The 15,853-nt window shown below is 33.6% G+C and overlaps 1 protein-coding gene across 2 annotated transcripts in view; it reads right to left on the reverse strand.

The window, feature by feature from the left end:
* Positions 1 to 13,279, reverse strand: part of LOC114312366 (symplekin) — a 52,066-nt gene extending 38,787 nt beyond the window's left edge. Inside the window, exons 1-5 of one of the 2 annotated variants that reach the window (XM_028258601.2) lie at positions 12,769 to 13,279; positions 11,086 to 11,245; positions 9,871 to 9,963; positions 7,359 to 7,461; positions 7,037 to 7,208 (exon numbers count right to left, since the gene is read on the reverse strand). In XM_028258601.2, coding sequence (XP_028114402.2) covers positions 7,037 to 7,208; positions 7,359 to 7,461; positions 9,871 to 9,963; positions 11,086 to 11,245; positions 12,769 to 12,974 — 734 coding nt within the window. In that variant the 5' untranslated portion in view covers positions 12,975 to 13,279. The remainder of the gene's footprint in view (positions 1 to 7,036; positions 7,209 to 7,358; positions 7,462 to 9,870; positions 9,964 to 11,085; positions 11,246 to 12,768) is intronic. The other variant, XM_082874117.1, reaches the window with a different exon arrangement.
* Positions 13,280 to 15,853: the final 2,574 nt, after the last annotated feature.

A 15,853-nucleotide genomic window follows, 5' to 3' on the forward strand; every position in this document is an offset into this window, starting at 1 on the left:
CCTTCTTTTTTTCTTTTTCAATGCAGATTTTTAGTTATCTGATCTGATACTAACTGAAAAGGTCAATAACATGGGTCTCAGTGGCTACATGAAGGTGAATACATGAAAATGCACCCAATAGGTGTCTCCATGATGGCCTCAACCACGGAATAATACATCCTTGTTACATGGTTCTACTGTAAATTACCATCCACCTGGGTGTATGCATGCCACTTTTCAGCGTTAACTAGAATTACCCTCTACTTCGTATTGATGCAAGTTTCTTTTTTAAGGCTTCCATTCCAGTTCAACAGTTAGAAGCCTCAGTTACAACTACAAACAACTCAGCCAGCCTGAACGAAACCAAATCTTATAGTAAAAACCAAAAAAAATCTCTGTTGGCAAGCAGATATTTCTAGCGGGTAGATGACATTAACTATTATCAAGGCAAAGCTATATTAATCTTTTGAACTCACAAATAAAGACCTGTCATCCTGCAAAGATGATAGAACACCAACTTTGTGGACATAAATGTTTTGACAGAGAGATGAAAGATATGGTACTTGCGGGGGAACATGAATATTTTTTTTTTTTTTAATTCATAAAATGGATATGCAGATAGACTACTCCACATACCCGTCAGGGAGTATTGCCCCTTAACACCCACAGCATATCTGCAGAGAACCTAACCACACTTACGGCGGGGCCTAAGCTTAGGCCCCCCCGCGTGCTCCATGTGCTAAAGAGTATGTTTAACCCCAACAAGGAGCTATGGAGACTCGAACCCAGGCTTTCAGCGAGGGATTCGAAGGCCTTACCACTAAACCAACCCCCTATTAGTGGGGGAACATGAATATTGCATTCCTAGGAGAAGAAGGCATCATCATCAGTACTAATATCCTTATTTTCAATGTGCCAATTCAATCACCTTATTGCTGGCCAATATTACCACCATGACCAGTGGCACCAATGCTACATTGCTCCCACGACTGTAATGACCACCACACATACCACAACCACAACCACAAACACCAGCTTTGTTAAACTGTAATGACCACCACATACCAATTCCCACTACCCTCTTAAAACCTTACACCAACCATCAACATTCACTGCAAGCTCTAACATGGCATACATAATCACCATTACCTCTCTCACCATTTTCAGTAGCTAACAGCCACTTACTTTGAGAACCCATGGCTACCAACACAATCAACATATCATAAGGACATCCAACAATTTTGACTACGTTAAAACCCTGATGCCACCAATGCTATTACTGCCTATGATATCATAATAAGAAGATCCAGCACTGCCTCCAACACCACCATCTACTACCTCAAACTCACTTCGCACTCATCATAGCCATAAATCATTTCTATCACGCAACCCATGATCTTCAGCAATAGTCATACTACCAGTACAAATGCTAGCAACACCTTCAAGAATCACTTAAGAATTCTACAACCACCACATCACTTTTAGTAGATATTACCACTCCTTGTTATCCCCTCAACAATGAAATTGCCATAGAAATCCACAACCATCATTAATTTGCAGCATAAAATGTCGTTCCAGTTTCATTAAGAACTCTAATTCTTAAAACTCACCAAAGAAACAGACTTCAATTTTTCATCATTCCAATTCTTAGGATCAACAAGTCAAGGACCTTTTGCAATTTCCCATATGAAATGCATTCCAACTAGAAGGATCCAAGACATATTGGTACAATTCATCAGTACAAAAAAATAGCCACCATGTATTACTGCAACAAATCCACAACAACTACTTCTACTTCATAAAAATTTGAATCAATATAAAATGTCTTGCATGCATACCAAATTAAAGCAAATATACCATACGAATTATACGGAAAAATTTTCTTTTTTTGTACTAAAAGAGCCTCCTACAGTTGAATTCCTGTCCTCCCACGGCTACTAATAGACTACTGCAAGGACAACCATAGAAGCGATAAAACCCCAAGAACAAAAACCATCATATAACCAAACTTGGAACAAGACATCCATTCTAATGACAAATGAAAGCCCACAAAGAAAACAAGGAACAAAAGGGTTGACAGAATGGACTAAGTAAACACTAACTCTTCCACTAACAAAACAACTATTAGGGACTGTCAATCCAGTCAATATAGACAATGAGCACCAAGAACTTTGTCCAAAAAGGTTATACACAAGACAACCAATTTAAACAGGACAGACGCATCATAGTTTCTTTTTGTAGAATGCAAGTAATGTCCTCAATAAAAAAATAAAACTAAATAGAAAGTGATGCCAGATCCATCCCTTGAATCTTTTATCATCTCTATCCATAGTAGATCCCTCCATGACTTCTCTGCCATTCTAAAACCTGGCCAAGAATGTCTGCCTATTGTAGAGGTAGCTAACATGTAATGGACCACACACTCACCCTCAAACTAGCAGTTTGTAGATTGGTAAATATCATTGATACAACAAAGTGTACATTCTTGGTCTTTTGCATGGCAGAGGTAGAAAGATCAACACCCAGCATCTTTCTATTTTGTTCAAGGAGGATACAGCATAGATTGCAGCCCCAGCATATTTCCAAAGTCTGCCACCCTAAATGAAGTAGATAGTATCAATACATGAACATAATCATTCCACATTAGCGACAGTTACAGCTGCTTCATCCTCCAAAGATATATCCCTCATGTGCCTTGTCAACACCAGTAAGGGTATATAATTCACATCAGAGCAGAGGCAAACTTCACTCATTGCAACTCTTTTGTTCCTTGGCTGGGTCACAATTGAATCCATTGCACAATGGACAACTTTCAACATAGTTTATCTTTGATACATAATCATTCCAGCTAGCGACAGTTACAGCTGCTTCATCCTGCAAAGATATATCCCTCACATGCACTGTCAACACAACTAAGGGCACATAACTCACACCAGAGGAGTGGCAAACGATTGGTCACTCACCTCACTCATTGCAACTCAACTATTCCTTGGCTGGGTCACAATTGAATCCATTGCACAATGGAAATCTTTCAATATAGTTTCTCTCCCCTAAAAGTGTACTATTTTTTTTTTTTTTTGGATAAATTCCCCTGAAAGTGTACTATTGAAAACATCAACTTCTTTTCCACTATTACATAAGGTAGAAGAATTGCTTTAGACTACGAGCCCTACACCATGAATATTATCTACTCACCAACTTCCAAGAAACATTGCAAACATATTGCCATTTTTCCTGAACAAAGCTTTAAGAAGTAACTTGCCTACAAAATGCAAAACATCACAATCTATACAATGAAGAAAGAGTGCACTTTGTCAATCTTCAAACCAAAAACAAAGTAACTGGGACCAATAGACTTGCAAAACCAAGCTACAACCTCAAAATGAAGTCCATTATCCATATGACTATTAAAGATGTGAAATATTCACCATACGTCATGCGGTAAATGCAAAAATTATGAGAAATATACCATGAACTAAGTGGAGCATTTTGCATCACTGTTAGCCTTGGCCTGGATGTTGAGAAAACTAAAACTACACAAACCCAAATTTCAAGTATCATAACCGCTAAAGAAAAACAGTATTGCTACCTACAATTTCCATTTTTTCTCCATAAATCCATTGTGTAATTTTTGGATAGTTCGATATACATTGTTGGGCTCATTTCCAAACAACTTAAACTTTTGGGACAATTGGTGACTTAACATGGTATCAGAGCTCAAGTTGGAGGAGGTCTTCAGTTCAAGTCTCTCTAGTTGCATTTGATCCCTGTTTGCATTCTCTGTCTCTCATTGACATTTTTTCTTCTCTCTATGTATCTCCACGTGCAAGATGGGATTGCACGTGAGGCAGGGTGTTGGATAGCTTCATACACATTGTTGGACCCATTTCCTAACATCTTAAGCATTTGAGACAATCAATGACTTAATAGTAACATATTAGTTTCCTCGGTTAACATGTCTATGTAATGATTCCACAAACTTATTTACAAGAAGGGAAAAACATTCATACTTCCCCAATAGCTCTTTTGAGCACCATTGAAGATAATACATTATTGTCATACTACTTAAACCTATTCCTAATTGTTCTACAATTATGGTAATATGAGCTCCTCAAAAGTTAACATCTTTGCTAGATAATTTCTTGGAGCATCATTCTAAACTGTCTTTTTGTTGTAAACAGTTTAATATAATGCATTAAATATAACAATCCAACAATTTTAATGATTTATTCAAGCCTAATTTTAAAATCATGTAAGAAATTGTAGCTGCAATGCCTTCTCAATCTCACAGGCATTTTTAGAGGGTTGTCGCAGCTGAATGCAAAAGAAGAAATGAATCAAAAAAGTGCACAATTATTTGAGAATTTGTTTGAAATCCCTCAAATGCACAACTCCCATAAGAATAACATTGGGTCTCAAATCCATATGAATTACTTGAACGTCATTATTTGGGCAATCACAAATGCACATGAATTTCTTGGATGTCATTATTTGGGTAAAATGTGAGTTGCTTGATGTTCAGCTTACAGGACAATTTGTTCAGCTGAAAATTGTTCTCGTCAGTCATTCTTATTAGTGGAAAACTGTGCCAGCCCAAGCTGATGGACTATACAATACAATTAATTTCAAAAACAAAGGCTATTCTTTGGATGGCAACTTCAGTAACCTAACCAGGAGGAAGCCAAACACAATATGCCAGAAGCCTTTTACTTTTCAAAGCTATAAACAAGAGGTGAACAACCAAGAAAGTATATGGTCTGGAATATTGCTCATCATGAAAATGAATAAACATGAGAAGATTGAGCCCCAAAATGAGAGTGTAACATAACATGGGAAACAATACAAAATGGGGGAAAGAGACTTAGGACCCACAAAAAAGAAAGCAAAGCATGAATGATTGGGCAATGCCATCTCAAAAAAAATTGATTATTGTTGGTATTAACTGTGCATCAATGGTCATAAAATCCAATAATACATTGTCAACAACACTTATGCTACAGCTGTATGCAAATCAGTTGGAGATACCACACAACCGTGACACAATTTGTCTCTCAAACTATCAAACATATAATGTATTGCTTGGCCAGTAAATTTTTCTCATCACATGAGATGGCCATTCTATCCATCTTTTAATAACTCCTATCACTTGCTGATGGTGTTGGCATCAGTTAGCTCCTATCTCCCATTATCTGAACCACCAATTCAGCAGTGCCAAGCACATGTCCAATGCCATTTAACTCCGCATAAAAGGCCTGGTCAGCATGCTGCAAAGCACAAACAAGCAGTTGAACTTGTACTGCGACCAGTGTCCAAGCTTTAGCAATGCCTCCAAAATTTTCAAAATAGAGAAACTGTTAAACCGCTTACAATCTATATTCATATAAAATTTGAGGCCTCTGTAAATATGAAGAAAGTTAATGTCACTAGCTAACAGTAAAGAGATAATGTTCTTATCCATATTCATAATGCAAATACAACACTCAGATTATTACTACAAGAAATCACTTTCTGGTAAAGGCAGAATGCAGGATAATGTCTAATAATCCCAATCCAACAAGGTTTTACAAATTCAGGTCAGGAAAACTTGAACGGAAACACACACTACAATTCCAATCCCCACACCAGAAACCATCATTGGGACAGATAACAAAACCATCCCAATTGACTATTACCAGCATGTTCAGCACATGTAAAAATGCATCATACAACTCTAGCAGCATAACAGGTATACACTAGTACTACAAACACATAAATCACACAAAAGCGTAAACATGTATTATTTTACACATGCTCATGATTTCTTATACATTATACAGAACTAGGAACAATGCATGAGATTTTTATGTTCTCAGAATTGTGTATCGCATAACAAGTAACACAACAAAGAGGTTCTTCCAAATGGAAGGTTTTAGCATCCCGTTAAGTAGAGAATACAATGTCCAAAAAGTACAATTTGCAAATCCTCCAGGAAGATCTACATTTCTAGACCTCCCACAACCAATTACGTAAGGTCATTAGTAGAAAAATATAGCCAAAAGAGGTGCCTGTTAAGTAGCCTTTTAAAAAAAAAAAAATTGTTCTTGTGTTTTTAGAAACAAAATCAATGAAAAGTTTAGAAACACCAATGTTTGAAGAGAGTTTTTGAGAATTCAGAAAATAATTTAAACTTTTTCCTAAAAATGAGGGTTTTTTCAGAAAGCTTTTCAGTGTCCAAAAAGTTTTCTGTATCAGTTCATTTTTCTGTTTTAAAGAACAGAAAATAATTTTTGAAATGAAACCAAACGCTGTTCCAAGGCTTCAAAAGAAAGTACTCAGACTGGGACAGCTGACTAGAAAAAAATATCTACTTCTAAATCACTAATGATTGATAAAAACAAAACTTGAAGAAACATATAATATACTCTAAGTCGGGCAGGTTAGGACCCTAAACAACTGATTGTATCTCGTAATTGTTATTTGCTCTTATATGAAATGTTCAGACTAAAAATATCATAAACATATATTTGCAGAAAAAAATTGAATAACTGATTGTTTTGTAAAGGACAACACCACAAGTGGGTCAAAAAATAGATTAATATTTAAACTAGCACAAAGATAATGGTCAAAACTATGAATCAAGATTCTGCAAAGACATTTCCTATGTCGGGATTCAAAGTAACTATCACTGCCCCACCTATATTCTCTTCGGCACTCGTAGTCTTTTTGGCACCTTTGAAACTAGTGGAAAGAAAGAAATTTGGACAAAATAAGGTAGCATTTTCTTGCAGCTCTACTTCAATTTCAATGAAAATTCATTCTCCTGCCAAATTGAATTGTTCTCTTTCCTATAATATTTATGACTTCTAGTTACTGTCAAAAGTTTCCTCTTCTTTCAGCACACTCCTTTGGCACCCATTAGTGTATTCACTCTAGTTAATATAATTTTTTAGATAAAGGGAAAAAAATAGTTTACCACAATACCATATAGAAAATAGACCTAAATTTGAAGGAATGTGAAATCAAGCAATGCACAAAACAAACAAATAAAAAAGCAAACAGATGGTCATTGATAACTCACCAATTAACAACAGATATTATCAAGGGTCCAGGCAGACTACTGGCCGAGTGCAACAAATCCAGTAGGATGCCAAGAGATCTATTTGCCTTTGATGTAAGTGCAACTGGATCCAAAACAGGGTGACCATCAACCAGCAATGAAATATTAAAAGCCCGTCCATTTCTTGGTACAGCTACAGGAAAAAAACAACAATCAAAAAAAATAATCAACAATCAAAGCCCATGAGTAGGAAGTGATTGGGTAAACAGCCTAAATGCAACATAACACGTGATGCATCAAATACACTCAAACCCCTAGGCCATTCAATGATTAAATGCAACACCTTCTGAGGCAGGCTTTTCAGTATCACCGGTGCCAGACGTAAAAAGTAAAACATATGTCTCCAAAAATTTCAAAGCCAGCAGCTTCGTACCAACAGAACCAGCCTAAAACATCAAATCCAAGAAAAGCTTTTGTTAGCTGTGTATTTCAAATCTCAACAGCAAGTTATCCCAAATTGTTCATATCAGATTTTCTCTTCAGCCATAACGCAACCACTTTGCCAACAAATGAGAAAGCAAATAAATGCATATGCAGAAAATACCAATCACGTTACAGCAACTGATATGATACCAAATTACATAGCATCACAGTCAAATATTATCATACTATTCCTATGGTTGAAGCAATAAGCATGTAAAAAAAGAGAACTACAGACAACAACTAAGAAAGAAGCACAAGCACTGACATGCTACAACACAACACAAACACGCCAACCAACACACAAATTTTCGAATAATGTAAAACACGACTCGTGGGGGACACAAACAAAATATATAATTTATATATTTACTATGTCATATATAAGGATAAATGATTATTATAAGTCATATATATGAATATTTAAGTCATCGGACATCAACACTTCTTGAACACTCTTAAATGTGTGTCTGACTTCTGCAACGTGTCCTAATTAAAAAAATCAAATTCATAATATCAGACACTCTTGGAAACTTTGACGACCCTTTTTGAACACTCTAAACACATCCTATGTGATGAATACCTTCAAAATAACAATGTTCTACATTTTTCAAAACACAACTTATGCACTATAAATATGTTTTAAAACATTTATAAGAAGAATACATCACATATATTATACAAAGTTCTATAATTGTCTTGCATGGTTTAGAATGTCATTGTTATGTGAATAGTATCTTGATGTTTAAGTTATGAAACATATAGGTTTTTTTTTTTATGTAGTTGGTGTTATATTACATATTTTTCATTATCTTTGAATTGAGAAAATTATTCACATATAATAAATTTGTAAAAATATAAAATTTTAACATGTTTCCAACCCAAGCATGTCGTTGCAATGTCGCATTGCATCGCATATATGTGCATGTACTACTTAGGGGTTGTTTGGGATGAAGCTTTTTGGCTAAAACAGCCACACACAAAAAATCACAAAAAAGCCAAAAAGTTAAAATGTCACATCTTATACATCAATCAATTATTTTTTCCTACACAACCATCTATTCAACCAAAAAAACTATCCCAAACACACTAACTTTTTCCATCTCAAAAAAAAAAAAAGCCTTAAAGCCACTAAAAAAGCCAAAGTTCCCAAACGAGCTCTTAGATTTTTTAAGTCTAAAGGAGAAAAATAGGTAGAAATTACATTGTTTTAGTTTTATCATTAGATTCTAAGTTATTTTATTCAAACTATAAAGTATCTCATATGTGTCTATGTTAGGAAGCATCTAATGAGTGTCGTGTCGTATCGGTATCCGACACGATGTCAGACACGACACGTTACTTTCTTAGAAGTGTCTCTATTTCTTAGGAAAGCAACCTACCATATGGATGAGCAGTTCCTAAACAAACCAAAAAGCACTTCTTTCTCTCATGTAAATAATTTTCATCACATTTTAGCAAATATCCTTCTAAAATACCTCCCTACACCAAATGTCAAATAATGGGTCATTTCCGGGTTTGATCCCTCCCAGAGGGATCAAACCTGGATATTTAGGCCTCGTTTGGGAACAGTCTAATTTAGTAATTTTTTAGCTATTTGGCTAATATATAAGCTAAAAAAAGCTAGTATGTTTGGGATGACTTTTTGACTTTTTACAAAAATATGTGCAAAAAGTAGAGAGAAAAGAGAATCTTTGACTTTTTTGTATGGGTTGTTGGCTTTTTGGCTTTTTTAGTAGCTTTTTGACTTTTTGGCTAAATGGACTGGTTCCCAAACGAGGCCTTAGTTAACTCGTAAACTTCATCAAAATACTTATGGAGCCAAGCATGCACCCCATGATTTAGACAACATCTCAACAAATAATAATAGAAGAGTTTCCTCATCCAGACATTTTTTCTTGAAGCAAGATTGAATAGGCATCAACACTCATGGTTTCCCAGTCTGACACGAGAACTGACGCAGAACCTAGCATACAAAAAATTTAACACTTAATACTTCTTGCTCTCCCTCTTTCAAACATGGGAAGCATCTAATATAGATTTGTTCATGGTTTCCCACAATCTGACATGAAAACTTATGTATAACCTCACATAACAAAATTTGACACTTAATACTTCTTTCCTCCCATTCTTTCAAACATGGAAAACATCCAATAAGGATTTGCACATGAAATGCACGCCAATAACAATATTATCAGTGTTTAACCAATAAGCACTACCGCAGGGAACTGAAGGCATTCTATTGAAAAGGGAAACGAATCACCAATGTCAGGTTGACTTCTCCAATTGATTGCAGTTATACACATTTTATACAGAAACTTAAATTCTCTAGTCAGCCACTGAAACTATAAAGAGAAAAGCAAAGTCATACATACCTCCCACAGAATGCCAAAGACAGCATCCTTGAACTTAACCATCCATGTCCAAAGCTCTTCAAGCCACCTCTCAACTATACCATGCTGGTGAAACTATAATTTTTCAAGATACAGTAACAGTTTTGGATGAAGTCAGAAAAATTAGAAGCCAATAAATGGCAAAAATTCAGAATTAAAAGGAAGCTACACTAACAAATAACAAAATCAGGATTCAGCCTACAGCTTGTTAGAATTTTGAAAGACCAAAAACAAGGAGTCTCATACGCACATTCTACAAAAAAAAGTTTATCATTCTTTCAATGGTCAATAAAATAACCAGCAGAGAGATATACAGAATCAGATACTCCATGATATCCTGCTAAAATTTGATTCAGAGCTACGTCAATGAAGGGAAACAAACTGAAAAAGATTTTGCTGCTGTTCAGTTCTGCTGGCATGGCTACACAGTAACAAAAACATTTTTCTTTATGAAAGGTAGAACAGCATATGGCCATTGACATCAAATTTATTACCATTCTGGTTCTTTGCCTTTCTCTTTTCCTTGAGTCCCCTGTTGTGCCCATTGTCATCAAACTTAGTTTATGACCCATGACCAGTGAACAGTTGATGAACCTGGTTCTAGCAGGGAGCTTTTTTATTCACTCATGACATGTACTTGATAATGTAAGGTAGAATGTAACCATAAGCTGAAAGCAGCAATTGAAGCAAATAACAGGATAAGAATGGATGGAATGTCTTCTAGAAGAAGTAAGTACAAGGGAGCTAAAAAATCTGGTCTGCACCATCAATTATGATAGTAGACATAAAGAGGCCAGACTTGAGGCAAGTGGAGGAGAGGTGTAGCGGGAAGTAAAGGAGAGGTGTGGTGGGAAATAGAGGAAGGGTGTGATAAAGCTGCCCAGGAATATTAGATTGAATAGGTAGTATATATTTGTCATTTTTATGGTCTCCTTGGGAATTTGAGCTGATGTAGAGGTTTTTCCCATTTGTTTTCTTTTACAATTGGGTGGTGCCCCCTTGGCACCTTCTTGAATCTAAATTCAGTTACTTATCAAATAAAAAAAATAAAAAAAAAGGGTAGTGTCCTAATCCTAATACCATGATCTCAAAAACAAACCAAAATGTAAATACATGTATTCAAAATAACATGAAAGCCGACGTTGAGAGAGAGAGTGTGAAAACCAATTTGAGAGAGAGAGAGAGAGAGAGAGAGACCTGCAATGACAACTCCTCCAAAATGCAGCAAAAAATATTGGTGCCACTAACAATGGATTGTCTTACAACAATAGAATCATTATCATGTAAAGTCGCCAATAAGACTGGCATTAATATTGAAGAGTGTTTCATTGCTTTCAAACCAATCTCCTCCACCGCCCTAGCAATCAATTACAACGACATTTGGTCAAACCATCAAAGAATAATTCAAAAGCAACAAGGAGATTTAAATAGACCTCAAAGAGATATATATGAGCCAGTTAAATACGGCAGTTTTAAAAACTCGTTGACACATGTTCCTTAGTAAGATTAAGCAATAAAATGATCATTTTCTGGAGAGAAAATAGGAGAAAAAAAGCGGCTAAGTACTGAATTAATGATGTTAGCACCATGCAAAGAAAAATGTAAGTACTGATACATTGTGCCGCAAAATATGACCTAGTAAGAACTCCCACAAAAACTACTAAATGGTACAAAAAAGTAGTAGTTTCTTCTCACCTCTATCTAATAATTCCTTTATGCTTGACTGAGACAATATGGGCTGTACTAATTGTCCACTGATATAATTTCAATATCTATAGTGTGAATAAAGTGACCATCACTTTCCAGTATGCTTACAATAACTTTCAGGTATGCTTACAATAACTTTCAAGTATGCTTAAAATAATAGGTACATTGTGTTTTAAGAATGTCAATAAAACTAAGGCACCGTATATGAAACACAATGCAGCATAGTTGGGCTCCCGACATGCACATAAAGCATGTATGTATTCCAAATACTTAAACCAAAAGTAGGGTTTACTAGTAGGCATTATAGACAATTCATTTGTATTGAGCTGGAATATAGTATGTGAAAATAAAGAACAAAGAAATAATCCTCCGGTTAATTTCTGGGGGGATAAAAACTGAAGAAAACAACATGACAGAAAATATTCTTATGAACACGTATATAGTTCCTACTGACACAAAGAACTCAACTCATCTCAGCCAAAGAGTAGTACAAGAAATGTCTGGTTGTATTTTAAATTTTTGTTCTTTCTCCTGTGGAACAAGGTTCCAATGTGGGCTAATTTCTATGCTATACGGACTCTTCAAAATAAACCAAATATCCATGTCGGACGCCCGACACTTGAGCAAGTGTATAGGATATGTGTTAGCTACATTTCAACGAACACTGCTTATATTATAATTGTATATAACACTATTATTATGTGTACACATTGTTGTATAATTGCTATAAATATCTTTTTGACACACTGTAAGTTACATATACCATCATTTTATCTCACTATTAAAATGATATTTTTTTGCCGAGTCCATGTACCCTTAAATTTATGGGTTGATGAATCCGACCTCTAGATACGACCCATACCCAAGTCGCTAATTTTGCTGCAAATCATATGCAGCTACATGAAACAGGATCCAACTTCTCCAGGAATTACACCAACCCATACCTGCTTCACTCAATTTTAAGCATGCAAAGATAAGGTAGTAGAAATTTGGCAATTGCAGTGTAGAAATTCAAACATCAAGAAATAGGCATATAGACACAGACATTCAACATTAACCCTACAATACATTCAATAATAATAACAGCGTGAAAGCATCAAATTCACAAACAAGAAGAGAAACAAGAAAAAGTTAAAGAAAAAGAAAAAGAAAAATTGGGGGAATAGAACTCACTCGATGAGGGATTTACGAACGAGAAATTCGGGAGAATATTGAAGTTCGACCAAATAGGGGAAGAGTTCGGAAGCAAGAGAAGGGTCGGAGGAAGAAGCCAAGATATCTTTAGCCTGTTTCAAAGAAGAGAGCTTTACAGCCAAATCGCCATGGTTGTTGGCCTGTGCAAGGAGAGAGAGCGCTTGCTCTCGCGAAGGTCCAGACATGGCGACAATTCCTCAGAGATTGCGTACGTATATGTGCAACTGTGTATCAGGGGATTTGAAGGTCTGGTTCGTTTTCTAGGGTTTTGAAGGAGAAGGAGGAGGAGGAGGAGGAGAGTGATGAAGAGAGAGAGGGGTTGGGTTTTATTGGCGAGTCCGTAATCCGATTTGAATACACAGCGACAAAAACATAACACTGAACCCACCCAGGGTCTCTCCCTCTGTCCCCCTCTCTAGCTCAAGTAGAGGTGGCGATAACGAAGAATCCCAAAATCAGATTCAAGGTGGCCACGACACGAATAGGGATTGCAAACAAATTGACCCGACTCTATTTCATCTAACCCGGTTTTAAAAAAAATTTAACATTTTATTTTAATTTTTTGTATTTTATTTTTTTAAAATTAAATTTTTTATTTTTTGTATTTTTTAAAAGTTTAAGTAATTTTTTTATTTTTTTAGATTCACCTAATTTTTAAAAATCAATAAATAGACAAAAATACAAAAAAATATATTGAATTCTCATATTTTTTTATATTTTTGGTATTTCGTGAATTTTCTAAAGATTTTTTTCACAAATATTATACTTTTAAGTATATTTATATTAGGTGTATCTAAAATTTTAAAAAAATTGTGTAGAATATTAAAAAATCAGTAAAAACAAAAAAATATGAAAAATAAAAAAATTAAATTCTTTGAAAAGTGAATTCTGAAAATCCAAACCAAACAAGCTAAATACTTTTTTATTTAACAAAATTAATTAAGAAAATAAAATTATTAACTGCTCTTTTGTATAATAATAAAATTACTTGAATTATTATTTGAAATATTTTGGGAGCTTTTTTGATAAATTTTCTTTCTAAGAATTTTATTCCATCCAACCCATATTCTTTTTTACTATTCCATTAGATCCTATTTGAGGTAAGAAGACCAAAACACCCTTAATATCTCATGCTCCCTATTAATGTTGATTGTTATTATATTTTGGTAGTTCTTATACATCAGAATATTAACTATCATTATATTCATATTAATTTGAAATGAATTTTTGTCATTGTATTGTCAATTATATGATGTGAATATTCACATCATGTAATTGAAATGAATATTCACATCATTATATTCACATTAATTTGAAATGAATTTTTCTAATTGTGTTGTCAATTACATAATGTGAATATTTATACTAAAACATACGAATGTGAACGTTCACATCACTACATATTATGAATAAAAATGTGTTGCCAATTAAAAATATAACATGTTGTAAACGTTTACATCATTACATTAGATGAGAGAGAATTTTTTAGAAAGGTATTGTAAATGTTCACATTAAATGAGAGAGAATGTTCATATTATTTTTAATGTGTTGTCAATTAAAAATAAGAAGGTTCACGTGTTGTGAACGTTCACATCACTATATGTTCACAACATTAGATGAGAGAGAATTTTTAGGAAAGGTGTTGTGAATGTCATGAGAGAGGATGTTAACATTATTTTTAATGTATTGTCAATTAAAAATATATTCACATCAAATGAGAGAGAATATTCACATTATTTTTTATGTGTGGTCAATTAAAAATATATTCACATTATATAATAATATAAAATAATAATATCAATGGTATTTAATTTGTGTATGAAATTTCATATGCTTTGGTCATTTCCCTTCTCTCTCCACATTAAATATTAATATTAATATAAAGGCATAAGAGTCAAAGAAAATAATGTAAATCAAGAAAAAATGACTTTATAAAATAAAAGTATAACTACATGGGACTAAGTGAGTTTAAAAATTCATTCATGGACTTCTTGGGTTATGACATTTCTAAATAGGATTTATCAATAAAAATCTCATAAATTTTTTATATTATTAAAAAATATTAATTGACTTTATAATTTAAAAATAAAATGGTTCATTTGTTATGAAATTTTAAATTTCAAGGGATGAGATATAATTTCCAGAACTATAGAGACAATTCATATTTTAAGCAAATCTTATAGGGTGTATCTGTAATTTGCCCAAAAAACTGAGAATACTTATTTTGGGGTTTTGAATTTTCGAAAATAATTTTTGAATTTTTTATTTTTCATATTTTGTTGTCTTTAGTGAATTTTTTTTATGTTTTAATTGAATTTTTTATTTTAGATGCACATATTCCAAATATACTTAAAAAGTAAAATATTTGTAAATAAATCTAAAAATAATAATAAATGAAAAAATTACTTACTAGATTTGGTGTTTTATTTTAAAGAATAAAGCACCGTAACTTGGTATGTTTTATGTTAGATTGTTTAGTGTTTAATTTTAATTTAATTTTTTTTTATAATTGCAGAGCACTAATCAATGTTCATTGTTTTATTTTAATTTTAATTTTAATTTTTTCGAATTGAGAACCAGTTGCTGGTGTGCTTTATTTGGTTACTACTTATTTTACTGGTTTGAGATTTATAATTTACAAAGAACTATTAAAATTTTATTGCCAACAGTAGCACTAGTAGGTATGCATTGTTTGGTGTTTAATTTTACTTTTAATTTTTTGAAATTGCAGAGCACTGACTAGTGTACATTTTAATTTAATTTTTTTAAATTGAAAAGTACTGGTTAGTGTGCATTTTAATTTTATTTTCAAAAAAAAAAAAAATTGCAAAGCACTAGTTGTGCGCATTATTTGGTATTTAATTTTAATTTTATTGTTTGGAAGGCATTGTTTAGTGTTTAATCTTTATTTTTTATTTTTTATTTTTTATTTTCTAGAATTGCAGAGCACTGTCTTCTATGCATTGTTCGGTGTTTAGTAATATTTTTCTGGATCAAAGAGCAATACCAAGTGTACAATAGCATTGGTTTATATGTTTTGTTTATGTTACCCAAAAGACATTCA

Source organism: Camellia sinensis, chromosome 6 (assembly GCF_055761805.1).
Source record: "Camellia sinensis isolate YWXY chromosome 6, ASM5576180v1, whole genome shotgun sequence".
NCBI lineage: Eukaryota > Viridiplantae > Streptophyta > Magnoliopsida > Ericales > Theaceae > Camellia > Camellia sinensis.